This window comes from Suricata suricatta, chromosome 8 (genome assembly GCF_006229205.1).
Source record: "Suricata suricatta isolate VVHF042 chromosome 8, meerkat_22Aug2017_6uvM2_HiC, whole genome shotgun sequence".
In the NCBI taxonomy this organism is placed as follows: Eukaryota; Metazoa; Chordata; class Mammalia; order Carnivora; family Herpestidae; genus Suricata; species Suricata suricatta.
This window is the reverse complement of record NC_043707.1, coordinates 125,333,460-125,352,430: the sequence shown is the minus strand read 5'-3', so window position 1 is coordinate 125,352,430 and position 18,971 is coordinate 125,333,460. Positions and strand designations below refer to the sequence as shown.

Genomic DNA, 18,971 nt, shown 5'->3' with positions numbered 1-18,971 from the left:
CGTTTAGGGATTAAGCCGAGTCTCTGCGAAGAGAGTGAGGAGCAGAGCAGCAGGCTTGGCAGGGAGGCTGCAAAGATCGCCTAGTGCCAATTAGCGACCCTGCCGGGCCAGGTCCAGATGGAGCCCTGCCTCGGCCTGACTCAGGGCTCACTCGGTCAATTATCACCTATCCCGGAGCCCAGGGGGCAGGTGGGGAGAAAATCTGTTTCCCCATAATCCTCCCTCCCTCTCCCAGCCGGCTGCCATCCCTGCCTGGGGCTCCCTGGCCAAGGGCTCTGGCATCTGCGGACGGTGGGCCTGACTGGCTGCTTCGGTCCCAAGTCCCCAGGTGTTTGGGGCCAGGCTTTGCCTCTGTCTTGCTGAGTGACCCAGCAAGCCCTGTCCCCTCTTAGGCCTGACAGCAGTGTCTCCAGTAATGATATTCAAGCTGCTCGATAATTTCTACCTCCAGGAATACCTGAGTACAATACCTGGGAATCACAAAGACCGGGGACCAAAGCTCAGCACTGTCATTTAGCAGCTTTGTGGCCTTGGCAGAGTCATTTCACCATCCCCCTGCCGAGCCTCAGTTTCCTCATGTGTAAAGTTGGGGGGGAGGTGTGTGTGATAATGGTACCACTTCAGTGGGTAGTCACGTACATTAAACCAGAGATTCTGTGTTGATCACTTGCACCGGCCTCAGCACCGGGAAAGCATATGATAAATGAGAATTATTACTGTCCTTGCACACTGGATGAGTAATAATAGCTAACCTGTATATCGAGCAGTCCTTGCTGTGTGTTCTGGGTAGATATTAGCCCACCGACCCGCAGCCCCTGCTGCTGAGTCCCTCACTGTCCACTTGGGGAGACAGATCTGCTCTCATTTAGTGAGCAGAGTTGACTGAGCACCAGCGATGTGCCAGACCTGGACAAGGTGCTAGGGGTGCGGAGGTTAAATACCCAGCCTCTCCCCCAGCCAGGGTTCATCAGCCCACGAGCAGCACACAGGTAAGTCCCCTATGGGCTTGGTCCGTGGTCGAGTGGGGCTGGTTGGCACCCGCTTGCCTTTCCAGACCCAGCTATGCACCTTTCTTCCCAGCCATGTGTTCAGTTAGCTCAGATCGGTAGCTTGAAATTTGCCCAAAGGGGAGCTTTGCCACAGAAATTGGCAAACACAACAGATTGGGATATCCCCCCCCCCCCCCCGCCCACCCCGGCCGGCCGTTTACCAGCACAGCGCCGCCCGCAGAGAGTGTGTCAATGTGCCGCAGTCGAGGTCTGAGGTGTCTGCTGTAGAGAGTGGAGGCTGGCCTCCCAGAGGCGTCCGTATCAGAACCCCATCCCTGATGGGCAGACGGGCGTTCCCGCAAAGGGACCCCGCACGTGAGGCGAGGGCAAGCAGGTAAAAGAGGTGACAGATGGGGCCAGAGAAGCACACTGGAGGGTTAGGTTACCAGGGCCTGAGGACGTTTCCAGGACTCAGGACTTCCGGTCTGGAAAGCAGGATCAGCTGTCACCGTCAGTGGGCAGGCCCCTGGGATCACCCATGGGGACAGAAGATGAGAAGTGGAGCGGGGTCTGGGCAGCCACGCAGCCGGATGAAGCTGATGTGGCATGTACTGAGCAATGACTGTGCTCCTGCCACTTTGCCAAGAGTTAGGGAACCAGTGAGACAGCCAGACCCGCCTTGTTTCTCTTGACCCTTCCCCTGCGGGCACTTCCAAGCAGGGAAAAGACAGCACACACGTTTATCAGCTGTTTGCTAACATAAGTACAACTCATGATGAGGGTCAACAAAGGAAACAGACCGAGACGGAGAGTCACGAGAGAATCACTCTGGCCAGGGTGGTCAGGGAGGACCTCTCTGGGAAGTGACCTTAAAGCTGGGGCCTGAGGGGTGGTGTCTGGGTGGCTCGGTCGGTTAAGCATCTGACTTCACCTCAGGTCGTGAACTCCTGGTTTGTGAGTTCCAGCCCCGCGTCAGGCTCTGTGCCGACATCTCAGAGCCTGGAGCCTGCTTCAGATTCTGTGTCTCCCTGTTCCTCTCTGACTTGCACTCTGTCTCTCTCTCTCAAAAATAAATAAAGATTAAAAACAAAAAAAGTGGGGCCTGAAAGAAGAAGCAGATCAAACATGGGAAGCAGAGACAGTGCTCCAGGCAGAGAGATAGCATGGTCAAAGGCCCTGAGGTGGGAGCAGTCTTGCCAACTGAGGGGCTGGAGTGCAATTGTGGTGAGAGGAGTGTCCAGAAGCGACAGGAAGCCCACAGAGCCAGCCTGGAGGGCCTCGTGGGCCAGGGCTGGGTGTGGGGTGGCTCTCAGTGCCACTGGGAGCCACCCGTGAGTTTAAGTGAGCAGAGTGTGTTGGGTTGCATTCACTCTAATCAGGTCTCTCCGGTGAGTGTGGGGGATGAGAGGAGAGGCAGGAGTGGGCCAGGGAGACCCACTCAGAGACTCTGACTGCATCCATACCTTGCACGTATCATCAGCCCCCTTTCTGGAGGAGGGGACTGAGTCTCAGAGAAGGCAGCTCTCAGAGGTGCGGCCTCCAAGTGCGTTTTCTTACCAGTTCTGTGCCTGAAACCCGGATGCGGGCAGGATTGGCTGCCCTCCCAGCTAAGAAGCTAGGGGTAGCACGGCCGCTAGGCCGCTGGGCACTGAGGGTGGGCCGCTGCTACAGACCTCTCCATGGGCGAAGAGGTGGCTGACCTGAGCTGAGGCCCTCACACAGTGCACCTGGTATCAAAATCTGCCTCTGCGGCTAAAGAGCCAGGTGTGTCTGCCCCTCTTCGGGCCTCAGTTTCCTCCAATGTTCCTCCAGTTTCCTGGATACTCTTGCAGGCTTCACTCCATCTACCTGTCACCCACGAGGCACCCGGCATCGGGCTGGGAATTTACAATCCAGCCAGGCACTTACAGCTTCATGGCTAACTCAGTAAAACAGGCACCTCGGGGGCTCCCGGGTAGCTCAGTCAGTTAAGCATCCAACTCTTGATTTCAGCTCAGGTCATGATCTCACAGTTTAGGAACTCAAGCCCTGCATCACGCTCTGTGCTGACAGTGCGGAGCCTGCTTGGGATTCTCTCTTTCTCCCTTTCTCTTTGCTGCTGACACACACACACGCGCACATACACACACTCTCTCAAAATAAATAAATGAACATTTAAGAAATAGAAAGAAGCCCTCCCCTCCAGGGAAGGCTTCCTGGAAGAGGGGTACCCAGGCCAAGTCTTAAAGGGGTGTAGGAGGTTGATGACAACAGGAAGGCATTGCGGGGGATGAGGGCAGTGGGGATAGAGGCCAGGGGTGCGGAGGTGGGCCTGGGGCAGGCACCATATGTAGTGGACTGCGGAGCAGCTGGCACAAGGCTTAGGACGGTGGGCACTGAGAGATGGGCAGGTGCCAGCCCTGGGGGACCCCGGCCCTGAGGAGTTTGGGGAGCTATTATGGATTTTTTCTTAATAGCAGTTTTATTGTGACACGATTCATAAACCATAAAATCCAGCTAAATTGTTCAATTCAGTGATTTTTAGTGTATTCATAGAATTGTGCAACTATTACCCACAATCCATTTTAGAATGTTCATCACCTCAGAAAGAAACCTCATTACCCATTCTCCATTCACTGCTCTCTCCGGTCCCTGGCAGCCACTGATCTCTAGAGATGGCCGTTCTAGACGCTTGTAGTTAAAGGGAAGCACACACTAGGCAGCCTTTTGTGACTGGCTTCTTTCCTGAAGCTCAATGTTTTCAGGGTTCATCCACGTTGTAGCACGTGTCAGTATTTTATTCCTTTTCATGGCCAAATAATATTCCATTATGTGCTGTCGTGGGTGTTTAAGTGGCACAGAAAGGTTGGTACTTTAGGAAGCTGTCTCTGGAGGTGGGCAGGAGGCTAAATGGCCTCAAGAGGCTAAGGAGTAGGTAGGAAGAGCTTTCTGGATGCCCACAGGGGGGGAACGGCAGCAGAGAAGAGCCAGGACGGGGCACTGCTGAGGGGGGGGAAGAGCTAGTAATTGCCCGCAGGGGATAAGGTAGGGAGGAGGCATCCAGGGTTCCCTGGGACTGGGTGGAGAGTGACATCACCTTCCAAGACAAAGATGCAGAAACCTCAGCTGCCCAGCGAGAGGGTGGAGGTGGTCTGGCCAGACCCCTAAGAGGAAAGGTTTCTGATGGAGGCAGCCCAGGGAGTGTGAGATAGGGCCAGGATGTCTTGACAGGAAAAGACAACCAGGAAGGTGGCCCAGATGGAGGGGCTGGCACGGCATGGAGGGGACTTTGGGTGGCCACTCACCAGCCTGGCCCCGGGAACCACCAGCAGATGGGAGAGATGTGCTAAATTGGGCCGGCTCTTGCCTGAAAGGGAGCCAGGAGGGTCCTCGTCTTGGGATCAAAACCTTCTGGCATCTATTTGGATGGTCCTAGACCCCCCACAGGAGCCCTGTGCCCCCACTCTACAGCGGAGGAAACTAAGGCTCAGAGAGATCCACCACTTAACCAGAGCCAGAGCTGCAGCTGCGTGTCTTGACTGGTTAGTGCCAGGATGGTGGGCCTGCCTCTTTATCCTGCCAGCAGGGAAACTGGGGTGCTGGAGAGGAAAGTAAGGAGGGAGGGCAGGAGACTCAAGACCCCAAAGCCAGTGCAGTGCAGTGGAGAGAGCTCTGAGCACCCGCTCAGCAGCTGCCAATCCCTGCCCAGCGCTCACAGACCGTGGACAGCAATGCAGGTTGCATGGGGGGCAGTGTAGTGCGGTGGTTAGAGAACCCTCTAGAGTCAGACCCCCCAATATCGAAGCTCATCTCTGCCACTGAGCTCGCATCTTAGATCACTTCACCTCTGCGCCTTCATGCCTCCATCTGAAAATGGAGGTGGTGACACTCCCTCCATCACAGGGCTGGGTGAGGACTGGATGAGTTACTGTGGGTTAAGTCCTTAGAACAGTGCCACTATTTAACAAGTGCTGAGTAAGGGGCGCCTGGGTGGCTCAGTCGGTTAAGCATCCAACTCTTGATTTCAGCTCAGGTCCTGATCTCGTGGTTTGTGGGATCGAGCCCCACATCAGGCACTGTGCTGAGAGCACAGAGCCTGCTTGGGATTCTCTCTCTCCCTTCCTCTCTCTGTACCCCTCCCCTGCTCACTCACTGTCTCTCTTTCTCTCAAAATAAACAACAAACATTTAAAAAAAAAACTCAGTAAATGTTGACTGTTTCATATTTACACTCTGAAGGCCTGCTTTCCCTGGCTGTACAGTGGAAGACTGAGTCCCCAGAGCACTCATTGCCATCCTCCTGGGTGTCCCTGGGGCCTGATGGTTCTGTCACAGCCCTGACTCTGCCCTTGCCTGGCAGTTCCTTAAGGACTGGACAGGAGCGGGCTCTTCAAGATCCCCACAGGGCCTTGTCAGGGCGGCATCAGCCAGTGAGGTCATTGAATAAGTTGGTTGCCACCTCCTGGAAGTCCCCTCCGAAAGGCAGGTAAAGTAGGACCGCAGGGGGATTGTCTGTGGCTTATTTACTGTACCCTTGTGCCATCCAGCAAAAGCCCTGAGATTGTCTCTCCCCGCCCCCACGCCAGACACTGGAGCCCTTGTGGCCGCTTCGTGGGGTAGATGCTCTCACAGCTATGAGAAAACTTGAGCTCAGAGAGGTTGAACTACTCGTCTGAGGTCACCCAGCAGATTGGTATTTGAACCAGATACAGTTCAATAATGGCAGGAATAACTCTGGGCATTTTTGCCTGAATTAACCAATGTAATCCTCACAACAAATGTAGGATGGAGACGCTCTTGTCTCTGTTTTGCAGAGAAGGAAACAGCTTAAGTGACTGGCCCGAGGCCACACTGCTCGGGATTCGCCGAGCAGCCTGCGCACCAGCCGCCATTCTTCACTGCCTTCCCACGCGCGAGTCGCAAAGCCCAAACTCTTCCCACTCAGGCCACTTCTGGCGGTGTTGATGGACGTCTGCTGAGTGCTGGGCTCCGTGCTAGGCACAGGGGAAGGAGCTGTGAGTCAGACGGGACTCCAATCCTGACAGGGCCAAGAGCACAGCCAGGGGGCCCTTGATGAGTAAAGGGTAGGGGAGTAAAGCTTCCCCTGATCACAAGTAATCGAAGCACCAAGGAGGGTGGGGTCCCTGAGGCTGCGGCAGTTTGCTAAGATTTGAACTTGGAGGATAAGCTTGAAGACTGGGGCTGGAAAAATGATTTAGGGAATTTATGTTAGCCATTTACATATGAGGAGAGTGACGCTTGAGAGGCGGGGATGCTTGCCAGAGGTCACACAGCACACAGGCATGGAATGCGGTCCAGGTGAGTGTCCCTGGCCCGTGGACAGTGTAGCCACGTTTCATTCCGAGGAGGAACTTGCCTGTTGCAAAGCTCTTCCCCCGTCCACCTTCTCACTTACCCCTTCCATGATCCTCCCTCCCAACACGCCACAGCAGAGCTGGGATTATGAACCCCAGTAAGCAGAAGAGGAAACTGAGGCCAGGAAAGGGACGGGGCCTGAGCCCACATCCTGAGCATCCCCCCAAGCAGGGAAGAAGGCCCTCGCAGCTGAACGGGCCCATCAAGGGCAAACAGTTCCCTCCTCAGGCTGTCCTTGGGACTGCAGGCTCCCTTTAGCAAAATGAGTCCATCAAACACCCACTGTAGTAACAGCTACTACTCACTGGGCACCTGCGCTGTCAGGGCCTCGTGCCATGTACCTCACACACTATACCAGATCCCCCCAGTGGCTTTCAGAAATAGGTCTTAGAATATACCTTTACAAATAAGGAAACTGAGTCTCAGAATGGCTATGTCACTTGTCCGTGGCCACACAGCTAGTGAAAGGCCAAGCTGGGGCTCAAACCCAGGCCTATCTACTTCCAAAGACAGTTCTTTCCTACTGTACCTCACCGTCTTTCCACATGCCCCACACGGTTCAGCCGTGATGTAATCATCCTCAATCATCCGGAAGCCAGGAATCTGGTTACAGGCAGGGTTCAGCCGGCCATTAGTGAGCAAGGCCCGGCCATGGGTGCTGCCCCAAACCTCTTCACAGTCTTCAGAATAAGTCAGATTGACCCAAAAAGCTGTGGCTCAGCCAACCTGGAGCCGTTGAAGAAGGATTGCTGGGGGCCCCAGCTGAGCCCATAGACAGCTTCAGAGACAAGAAACCAGGTAGCCTGGACACTTCTGGGCACAGAGAGAACTGCCAGGTTGGAGCCTGGAGACCCCCTCCCAAGAGCCTTAGGAGACGGGGTTTCCCAACAACTGCACTGGGCGGCCCCCCCATGGGGCTGGGCAGTGCCCCCGAGAGACTGACGGTCTTGCCTTGTGACCTGTGAGCCCTGCTCCCATTTCTGCAGCAGCTCTCCTTGTCTTCCGTCCCAGGTTGCCCGTCTGGAACCTTCAAGGCCAACCAAGGGGACGAGGCCTGCACCCACTGTCCCATCAACAGCCGGACCACTTCTGAAGGGGCGACCAACTGCGTCTGCCGCAACGGCTACTACAGAGCGGACCTGGACCCCCTGGACATGCCCTGCACAAGTACGTTCGGGGCCCCCAGGGCACAACGCCTGACCGAGTCCCAAGTCCACCTGCAGGAAGCTCAGGGCAAGGGCCGGGCAGCTCCCGGGCTGCAGCCAGCCTTTCCTGAGAGGGGAGCAGCCAGTCACCTGGTGGAGGGGGGGATGAAAAACGTTTTGGAAAAGGACCGTCCTGGGGTGGCTGTGCTGCCAACAAGCAGCTACTGCGGAGCTGGCATCTGGCTCCTTCCCTCCTGCTAGGCACACAGAGGATAAAGTCAGGGTCTCGATTCACAAAGAGACAGTGAATGGGAGGCTTGGCAAAAGGAGAGCCAACCTGGTGTCTGTGACAGAGATGCTGCCCAGCGTTTCGACCTGGCGGTGGCCACCTGAGTCACAAGCCGGAGTGCCCTAGGAAACTGCGTGGGCAGTCTTCCCACCCTTGGGTCAGACAGGAATGGCATCCAGCTGCAGGCAGCAAGAGAGAGAGCTGACCCCAGTGGCTTAAACCATAAGGATTTATTCTCTCACTTAGCAGAGCCCCCAAACATAGGCACCCCTGGGATAATCGTGGCCAAGCCGTGAAGTTCTCTGGGACCTGGCTCCCTCCCTCTCCTCCACCATCCTCGGCATGCAGTTCCACTCCTTCGGGCCACTCCCTAGTCCAGCATTGCTGCTGAAGCTCCAGCCATCACACACATTCTAGACGGAAGAAGAAGGAAAGGGACAAAGGCACATTTTACAGCTGTGTCCTTTTAAGAAAAAGTCCTAACCAACAACTTCTACCATGTCTCAGTGGTCAGCACTTAATCACAGGAGGCTGGGAAATACATTCTAGCTGGACATGGAACATAGGGGTTCTCTTAGAAGGAAGAAGGGGAAATAGATAGCAGGTTGGGTCTAATTCCCGACACAAAAAGACTGGCGCTGGCTCTGGTAACAAACACCGAGGAGTTTGGAGTCCAGGGAGAAAGAGTTAAGCAGATGTGCAGCAAGATGAGGTTATATTCTAGAAGCATCTCTCTGATCGGTGGAGGGGAGAAAGGATTTGAAGGAAGCCTTGGGGGACCCGGGCTGGAGCCAGGGCAGTGGGCAGAGAGCCGTCTCCTGGGGACTGTGCCTACGCTGCGCCCTGCCCCCCAATGACCGGCCCCTCTCCCCACCCCAGCCATCCCCTCCGCGCCCCAGGCGGTGATCTCCAGCGTCAACGAGACCTCCCTCATGCTAGAGTGGACCCCACCCCGCGATTCAGGAGGCCGCGAGGATCTCGTCTACAACATCATCTGCAAGAGCTGTGGCTCGGGCCGGGGCGCCTGCACCCGCTGTGGGGACAACGTGCAGTACGCGCCCCGCCAGCTGGGCCTGACCGAGCCTCGTATTTACATCAGCGACCTGCTGGCTCACACCCAGTACACCTTCGAGATCCAGGCCGTGAACGGCGTCACCGACCAGAGCCCCTTCTCCCCTCAGTTCGCCTCCGTGAACATCACCACCAACCAGGCAGGTAAGCGCATCACAGGGCGCTCCGAGGGGCAGGCCCTGGCCCCACTGCGCCAAACAAGGCTCCTGCCACCTGCGGGGTGGCTGCCGCTTCTCCAAGGCAGCTGCCGCTTCTCCAAGGCTGTGCTCACCTGGGGGAGGAGGCATCTACCTGTCCATCGCCATGGGGTTCATAATAGTCACTGGTGTTTGGTGAATGTGTGTTGTTGGAGGTAAGCATGAAGCTGCTGCCACAAAAAGTGTTCAGCAGCGCAAAGAGTGGGGGAATCCAGAGTGAGAGTCCACAGGGCAGCAGTGCAGATTAGCGGGCAGATCAGATCGGCTTGGAGCTGCTTCTGTTTGCATCAGCGGCCCCCACGCTCCCTGCCTGTGTGCACACGGACGCTGAGGGGCAGGCCTGTCTGTGGAAGAGAGGATGCAGGGCCACAGTTATGTTCCTGGCCGGGCAGGTGGGAGGGGCACCCGGCACTTCTGTGCACGTCCCCTGGAAAGAGCTTGGTCACGTGGCCTACTGAGCCCCAGAGGAGGCCAGGGGATGTGACCCCTCGGAGCCTAACTGACACCTCTCGCAGTGGGTGGTGGGGAGACAGCCAGGAGATATCTAGCAGTTTCCACAGTCACCTTCAGGTGACTCCAGTCCAACTCCGGCAAACTTTTCTTCCTCAGCTCACCTTTCATAATCCTTTCCGGGACCCCACGTCACCCTCCATCTTCCGCTCTACTTCCCTCTTGGCAAAAAAAAAGTGCCAAGCCCGGCAGTCTCACTACTATCGCCATTCCCCCCTCAGTCCACTCCACTTAGGCTTCCGGCCCCTTCTCTCCACCAAGACCACTGTCCTCTGAGTCACCTGTGGCCACCTCCATGTGGCCAGGTCCAGGAGACACTTCCCAGCCTCATCCCCCAACCAAGGGCCACATGAGATTTTTGAGGACCTCATGGTACCTATAGGTTGAAAACTGAGTGTGTCTCCTCAGTTACTCACTCAACAACCTGTGCCAAGCCTCCGCCGTGAGCATGGCCTGGGCCCTGTCCAAGGAAGAGCAAAGGGAGGCCAGGCTCCAGGACAGAAGGTGGGTGGGCTACCCACCTTATCCTTCTGATGTCAAGTGAGGCCCACACAGTAAGTGCACAGAAGATCCAGAGAGACAGGCCGAGGAAGGCTTCCTGTAAGAGGCAAGATTCGACCTGAAGTTTAAAGGACCAAAACAATTTTTAAGGGAGTGATGGAAAGAAATGTCATATGGGGCAGCTGGGTGGTTCAGTCAGTTAAATGTCCAACTTCAGCTCAGGTCCTGATCTCATGGTTCGTGGGTTCAAGCCACATGTCAGGCTCTGTGCTGACCACTCAGAGCCTGGAGCCTGCTTCAGATTCTGTGTCTCCCTCTCTCTCTCTGAGAAAGAGGGCATGAGAAAGGGCATGAACAAGGACATGGAAGGAGAGGGGCCAACCAGATCCACCTGGTTGAGGGGTACTTTCCATATATGACCTCACTGCATACCCCTGGCCTCCTTGAGTAGGAAGCATCCATGCCCCATTTTACAGATGACAGTGAGAGAAGTTGAGTCACAAAGCAGGAAGGGTAAGAGACAGGAATTAACTAGGACGAACAGACTCCAATGCTTGGGCACAACCCAGGGTATGTCCAGGGACCTTGGATTTGACAGTGTGTGAGAATGAGCACATGTGTGAGAATGTGTGTGTGTGTGTGTGTGTTTGGGTGACCATGTGTTTATGATTGTGAGTACATCTTCTGTGGCCATGTGGCTTCTTATTTATACATGCATTCGTGAGCATGGGTGTGTCTGAATGTGAGGGGCTTGGAGGGGATGTTTGACCATGAGTTTGTGTGTGTGAAGGTGGCCCTGCCTATCTGTGTGTTTGTGTTTGAGAAGGAGTGTGGTTTTGCTTGTGAATGGTTGTGGTCTTGCTGTGGCCGAGAAGGCATATTTGTGAGCATGTGCCTGCAGTTCTTGTGGGGTCATCAGTGCATTTAAGCCCCACTCAGATTGGGGTCTAGATGGAGCTGACTCAAGGCAGGCAATCTGAGAGAACCCTCGAAAGCCAACCGCTGTTGGTAAAGAACAGATTATGAAGCCTCATCTGTGAGGCTCTCCATCTGGACAAAGCTTTAAGGTAGGGAAGCCCAGTCACCTAATGGGAGTAGAGGTGAGGCAGTTCTTTCCCTGGCTCTATGGGCCTCCCTTGTACCTTTTTGGGAGCCCTGAGGGTGGAACTCAAGAAGCCTCAGCTTATTAGCAGCAAGGAGTAGAGTCTGGGCTGCTTGAGCTGGACTCTTCCTGTCTGGAGCTGGAAGGTCCCAGAGAATAGACATGGAACAGAGTGGGAGTGAGAGACTTCCAGAGAAGAAGGTGCAGGGGGGAGCCCCCAGCATTGAAAGAAGCAGTGAGAAACAAGCACTGGATTCAAACCCTAGTATGAATCCTAGCTTTGTCATTCATTTGCAGCATGACCTCAGTGTATCCGTCAGCTACTGCTATAAGAATGCTGCATAACAAAACCACCCAAAACTTATTAGTTCACAATAATAAATATTTATTTTCTCTCTCACTAGTCTGTGGGGCAGCTAGGGTTTAGCTAATATGCAGCAGGGCTCTCTGTGCTAGGCAGGACTCCAAAATGTGGGTTGGATTCAGTCTATTCCATATGTCTCCCATTCCCTTTGGTCCAGCAGCCACCGAGGCTCTCTTATTTCATGGTGAATGCTCGGAGCACAAGTGGCCAAACCAAGCCATGTCACACAAAGGCATACCTCCTTTTGGGACACAGTCACCAATAGCAAATGAGCCCCTCAGAGTTACTTGGTGAAGGGTGTGGGCGCTCAACCTGCTCCAAGGGGCAGAGCTGATCCAACTCGTCACACTTGTGAAAATCACTGCTCCCTCAGGACCTCAATTTTCCCACCAAGTTGTGCATCAGAATTATACGAGAGCTTTTCCAGAACACAAGTTGTTGGCCCTACCTCAGTCCTGCTGACTCAGAATTCCATGAGTGGGCTCTGGGAATCTGCACTTTTAACAAGTGGCTTAAGTATTCCTTACTGTCAGACAAACTCGGGAAGCCCAGGTCTAAGTGGGTCTGAGCCTCTGTATGCCCTCCAAGCCCCTGGGCTTTCTTGATCATAAACAGCCCATCCCCCTCCTCTTTGTTTCAAGCCCCTTGACAAACCGACTCTTTCACCAATGGTCAGAGCCCAGCAGGGGACTGTGCAGCCATACCACACCCTCAGCATCTTATCCCCATTTGCCAGATAGGGAAACTGAGACCCAGAGAGGTAGAGCCATTTATGCAAAGTCCCAGAGTTAAGTGGCCTCAGCAAGGATATAAACTCAGAACGACGCGACTGCAAATCTGTACTAGAGAGGACACAGTTCCTGCCTTCGAGGATTGATGCCCTGGTTGGAAATGTGAGACTTGGATCAGCATCTGCATTAGAAATGGAATGAATCAGGGCCCAAGGATGTGTATGAAGAGGTGAGAGAGATCACAGGCAGGAGAGATCATCTCCTCCTGGAGAATGAGAGAAGGGCAAGTTATGGAAGGCTTCCTGGAAGAAGAGGCATTTGAACTTGGCTTTGGAGAAGGGAGAAGCTCGTAAGAAAGAGATGGAATCATGCAGGGAGGAAGGTGTCCCGGGGGAGGGAGTGCAGGAGGCAAGCAGGAGGGAGAGTTCTTTCCGTTTCTCTGCACGTGTTCCCTCTGCCTGGATTGGTTTTCTCCTCACTCTTCCTTCAGACCTTATCTCATCTTTGTTGGCCTTCCTGGCCACACCCCCGGCACCATGGCCCTCAAGCTTCCTGGTTGCGATTTTAGCCCTTTGCCTTTGATCATGTCATTGCTGTCTGTCTCCCCCGCCATCAGCACGTGGTGGGACACAATGGGTCTGCTTTTGCTCCCCACGGTTTCCCGGCACCTGGCCAGGGGCACACCACAGTGAATGCTCAGTGAACATTTGCAAAAGGGCTCAGGGAAGCATGGAGTGAGGTGGGGTGTAGAGAATTACGATAGGCTAGAAAGCAAGGCTGGGGACTTGATTTCCAGACAAATGCATTCAGTGGTCGGTTTTAATCAGACCCTAAAATTCAACATATAAATATCTAACTCATTGCCTTAAAAGGGAAAACTATTCCTTTTGGGCAAGTGGCTGGGCCTTGCTCGCACTCCCTTGGCATTCACTGGGGCCAGAGCTGCCTTCTGACTCCATAAAGCCGTCATGCCACCTTCGACCCGCACTCTGCCATTCTGGAAGGCCTTTCCGCCCTGTTTTCACCCGTCCTCTTGGGGCCCCCTGGAGAAAGGGCTGGGCTGCATATCCCTACTTGAAGGAGGGAGAAACAGGCATGGGGCGAGGTCAAGCATGTGCTCAGGTCCACTCAGCTGGGAAGGGGCAGACACAGGATGCAGTCTCTGCTGTCCAGAGTCTGTGGCCCTTGACACAAACAGGATAACACAGGGGATGGGAGGGAGGGGCACAGGCCTCAGGGCGGGCTTCGGAAGAGAGCTTCTCTACGGAGGTGGCATTTAAGCAGAGATCCAATTCGTGAGGCAGAGAGAGCCTTGCAGACCTGGGGTGCGTGTGGCATTTATGTACCGTGGGGCTCATCCTTGGGACGGTATCCAGTACTCTTGGCCGCCCTCTGGGCTGTGCCGGACCCCCCCTCCCCCGGAGCAAGCTCTGGGCAGCCGTGCCTCTGCCCAGTTCGAGAAGGGCTGGGAAGGGTCTGGGTTTGGGAATCTGGCAAACAAACCTGGCTTTGAATCAAGCCAGGCTGCTCACTGGCACACAGCCTCAGACAAGTCACTTAGCCCTTGTGAGCGTCACTGCCCCTCCTTGTGGGACTGCTGGGATGCTTTGAGCCCGTGTCTCAAGGTGCCTCCTGAGCTGCCTGGCACACGCAGGCTGGCAGAACACAGAAATCATCCTATGTTCACCCTAATCATGATAATGGCTGGCCTCTATCACGTGTTTACTGTATACCAGACACTGTCCCAAGTCCTTAACAATGAATCTTCACAACAACACCGTGAGCGGGGTCCTCTTATTGTCCTGTCTCACGGGCAAGGAGAGCGAGGCATCGGGAGTTAAGGGACTTGCCTGCAGTCACCAGGCAGGCAGCGGCAGAGCCTGAGTAATGACATCACCGCATACTTGGGGCCTGGCGCTGGCCAGACTAAAGCCTTCTGCAGAAGCAGGGCAGGCCGTGTGCATGGGCCCGTTCACACCACAGCGTGGCTGGCAAATGCAGTCTTTGGCATCTCCTATACTGAAGAGTAGACTGACCAGTTAGGAAGCTTCCCCATTGTCACCTCCTGATGGGTCGTGTGGGCAAAATTGCATCATGAGTGCTGGGCTCGGCCCTCATCTAGCACCACCCTTTCCGAGTTGTGGGCCCAGGCAGCGTGGGAGACTTCACTTCCCCATTCCTCAGTGTCCTCACCTTCAAAACGGGTATTGATCTATCATTCCAGCTTTGCCGGATGGTGTCCGGATTAGCAATAACGCAGACAGAGCGCCCGGCACACAGTAAGCTAGGCTTCAAACGAAATCGGAAGGTGTCTCGGTTTCCTAGTTGTGCTATCTCAAACTACCACAAGCTTAGCAACTTCGAATGAGACACAGTTCCTGTCTCACAGCTAGCTCTGTAGGCAGAAGACGAGTCTGGATCCCTTCAGGCCCAAATGAAGCTGTCGGCAGGGCCGCATTCCTTTCTGACGGCTCTAAGGGATGATCTGTTAGATCCGTCAGTGTTGGCAGAGCTCAGTGCCGCAGGATGGTAGGAGTGAGGTCTCCGTCCCTTGCTGGCTGGCAGCTGCCCTTAGGCCGCGAGACCCCCTCTCCAGTCCTTGCACGTGGCCCCTTCATCTCAAAAGCTGCAACAGGGCATCATCCGGTGTCTTCACGCTCTCGCTCTCTGGTTCTCAGGCTCTCCGCTGGGGAAGGTTCTCCCTCTTTAAGGGCTCAATAGATTAGATTGGGTCTGCCCGAATAATCCAGCATAATCTCCCCATCTCAAGGGCCATCACTTTCATCGCATCTGCAAAGTCGCTGTTGCCACATAAGGTGACATATTCACAGACTCTGGGATTAGGATGCGGACATCTTCGCCAGTCGTTTTTCTGCCTGTTGCAGAGGGTAACATAAGCCAAATGAAAGCACATTGGCGTCAGCAGGGGCCCTGGAGTGCAAACCTCTTTCTTTATAGAAAGGAAGACGGGAGCCCAGAGAGGCTCCTAGTAGCGGTCCAGGATGACGCAGCAGGTGCGTGGCAGAGCCAGGGTCCAACACCCCGGCCAGGTATCATGGCCACTCCGCGTGGCTTTCTCATGGAGGGACTTTCAACTTTCCAAAGCCCCTCTGGCAGCACGTCGTCCTCTGATCCTCCGGGACTCCTGGGAGGCAGGCCTGCAGTGGCTCAGTCTCTAGAACTGGCATGAGCGTGCCCTCACCTACTTCTCTTCCCGGGGGCCAAGAGGATCAGAAGGAGATATGGGCCAAGAGAGCCCCCAGGGAGGCCCGGGCCTGGGGAAATGAAGAGAGAGGGAGAGGGCACTTCCCTCCCCAGGCTGAGCCCTCTGCACACATCGGCCTCTTTGATCCCCCCAAGCTTTCTGCAGCGAAGGCACTGCTGGCCTAGAGTATCAGTTAGGATTGAGTTTGGCTGCGCAGAACAGGAAGAAAAAGAAGAGATGTTTTTGCTGCCACAGTAATGCTGTTGGACAATTAACCACAACACCAACAGCACAGAAACAAGCATTTACCTCCCTCACAGGTCTCCAGGTTGGGGCAGGGAGGGGGCGGGGCCACTCCTGTGTTTACCCTCCCTCCACTCCGGGGCACTCAGCAGCTCTTGGGATCTTTTCAGGGATGGTTGTGGCTGTGACAGCAAGGGCCACATCCATGCCATTGTCCCCATTCTATACAGGAGAAACTGAGGCCCTGAGGGGTGAGATATGCTGCCTGTGGTACTAGATTTGAAGCTTGGGCTCTCCCCATCTCGCTGGTCCAGGTGCTGGGGTAGGACTGGGTCCCACTCAGCAGCCACAGGTAAGATCAAGGTTGTTCAGAAGGCCCCTAGGAGGTGGGCCACTGGATATTTCCACCGTACCAAGCCCAGGGCCTGGCCTTAGCCTGCTCAAATCATGCTTATGGCTCAGGCCAAATAATCAGGGAGAGCAAACCAACCTGCTGTAGAGTCAGGCAGGCCTGGGTCCTGCTCCCACCTGTGAGCTGAGGTTCCGTGGGCAGGAGACTTGACCTGTCTCATCTGTGAAATGGACGTGATGAACCCCACTCCATCTGACTGTGGAGCACCCAGCAGGTGCTGTTAAACCGATGCTGAATCGAGGGAAGAATGAATGAGCAGATGAACAGCCACCCTAGCCAGGAACTTTCCTCAGGTTCAAGGGAAAAATAATTATCTCCTGGACCTGATTTTTGTTGTAATGGGGTTTTCTCCCCCAAAATATATTTCACAAACTGCTACTTCCAAAACACATTAATAGCTATTATGTGAAAAAGAGGTTTTAAAGCCAGATGAGACCTCAATTGCCCGGCTAACTGAGTCTCTCCCCTGCAGGACTTCTCAGAGCCTTGAACAAAGGAGTGTACAGTGTGAGTCTCACAAGCAGGGGTCTAGAACTCTGTGTTTCTCTAACTTTCTTGGCCGCAGAGCTCCTTTGCTTCATAGAAAAGTGCCACCGTGGCACCAGTTCCCAGCTATTCCTTTTTTTCTGTCCACAGCCCTGTTTGGTCCAATCAGAAAGAAATGAGGCCCATTTTCTGGAAGTATTTTATTTGTGGAAATTCTGTTGTGACAGTTATGATCAGGCCACCCAGAACCGCAGTTGGATCATCAGGAGTTTACTGTATGGCTACAGTCAAAACAGCGATCCCCTCGTCACCCGGAAATTCTAGGAGACACGGGGAAAGTGTCCCTGTGGGGGACCCTGCAGAGTGCAAGCCCAGTCATCACTGACCGCTGCAGTGTTGTTGGCTGGCTAGTTGGCAGGGGGCTCCGTGTGGCATCACGGGTGGTCAGGGGCTCTGCCATGCCCATCCGGAAGCGGTGCTGCCTCCCCCTGGCCGCAGCCTGAAGACATCGCTCCGGTCCCAGCCCGGGGTCAGTGACTCCGACGGCTCCCTGAGGGTGCCAGCAAAGGCGAGAGGCTGCCCCTCTTTCTCTCCCTCCTTCCTCCAGCTATATTGACACAGGCTGACTCTGAGCCGCACACTGCTTAGGCACTAGGGATAAAGGGTTGTGCTAGCGCTGCAAAGTGAAGAAAGCTGGGTGGCATGAATGGCAAGTGACAGGGGAGGGAGGAGGGCTCTCTGAGGAGGTGGCGTTTTAACTGAGACGTGAATGAGGAGGCCACGGAGATCCAGGGCACGAGGTGTCCAGGCAGAAACACCGTGGGGCCAAGGCCCTGAGAGAAAAATGATGACCTTGGTGCAGTTGGGAGCAGAAAGGTGGCCAGGGAGGATGGCACTCGGGAGTGAAGGAGCAAGTGCAGGTCACTGGGGCGTGCGGGGCATCAGGGCCCTGAGGCCACCTGGAGCACCTGTGCGTCATTCAGGGGGAGGGAGGAAGTCAGTGCAGTGAAGATGTCCCAGAGACAGTGGCTCTGCGACTGGGGCTTGGGGTGGGCTTGGGGTGGTGAAAAGGTGAAGGCCAAGCACTCTCAGGGGTCTCCTTCCTGCCTCAGAGCTCAGGGCTGTGGAGGCGAGGCCGGGCAAGGTCCAAGCCCACGCCCTCTTGCAGTAGCATGGGTCACAGGCCTCCTGTCTTCCCGCCCATCAGAGGCTCCTGGTCCCAGAAGGCTCTGAGAGACCACCTCACCCAACCCCCTCGTGCCCTGAGGGGATGACGGGGCACATGCAGAAAGCACTTCCTCAAGTGGCAGCTAATGAAGGGCCTGGATGCTCCCCCAGGGGACTGAGTACAGGGGTGAGGGTGGGGGTGGGGAGAGCGCTGACCACCTGCCCCAGCCAAGCAGGCTCTGCCTGGCCGGGCTCCCTACTTCCCCTCTCGGCCACAAGCCTCTTTTGTGCTTGCTCCCTGGGGCTCCATCTCCTTGCAGGGGTCACAGGGCACCACTGACCCCAGCCCCCTGCCGGTGTGCCCGGCTGGTAATTGAAAATACCAGAATTCCCTGAAGACCAACTTACAGGGAAACCCGATGCCCCGGAGTGGGCGGCAGACAAGGAGGGATGGCAGAGCACGCAGCTGTTCCCTTTTCTCCGCCATTAATCCGCCTGGACTCCGGGAGAAAGGCCAGCCCTGCTTGGCCCCCACCGGCCCGCCTTGATCATCTTCCCAACAAATGCCGCCTCCTTGCCACGCCCAGGGTTACGGGACTTAGGGGATCAGAGCCCGGGTTAGCTGCCTGAAACCCAAGCCTGCCGGCTAAGCCCACCCAGCCCAGACCCCCATGGCTGTGTGGGACTTGCCCCCACCAACAGCTGAGCTCCTGGAGCCGAGGTAGGCTGGGCAGTGGTGGGTGAGCTGAGTCAACGGGAGCCGAATGGAGTTAGCTTTGCGGCAACGGCATGGGCGCCGGACCAGGGTGTCCTCAGAGGCCCTCTGAGGTCCCTCGGTGTCCAGACCTCCCTGCTCAGCCTGCATCAGCTGCAGCCAATAGAAGGGAAGGATGTGTTGGACTTGGGCGGGTCTGGGTTCGAATCCCAGGCTCAGTGCCTGCCAGCTTCATGACTTTGGGCGAGTTACTTCATACCCCTCTGCCTCCATGTCCTCTATAAAATGGGTATAATAATAATACCAGCCTCATAGGGTTAATATGAGTGTTAAAGGAGTTCGCGCCTGGCATAGAGCAAACAGGTAAACGTCAGGTGTGGGGCTGGTGTTTTTCCACCGGGCACCACGGGGCATGAGGCTTGTATGTTATTTGAGGAGTAGTTGCCACTCCTACTTCCGCCCTTTTGTGGCTCCCCAGTGCCCTCAGGAC

General features: G+C 55.3%; 1 protein-coding gene across 3 annotated transcripts in view; it reads left to right on the top strand.

The window, feature by feature from the left end:
• EPHB2 (EPH receptor B2) overlaps nucleotides 1-18,971 on the top strand; it is a 117,662-nt gene that overhangs the window by 69,633 nt on the left and 29,058 nt on the right. For all 3 annotated transcript variants that reach the window (XM_029947073.1, XM_029947072.1, XM_029947071.1), the window contains exons 3-4: nucleotides 7,355-7,510; nucleotides 8,657-8,992. In XM_029947073.1, coding sequence (XP_029802933.1) covers nucleotides 7,355-7,510; nucleotides 8,657-8,992 — 492 coding nt within the window. The remainder of the gene's footprint in view (nucleotides 1-7,354; nucleotides 7,511-8,656; nucleotides 8,993-18,971) is intronic.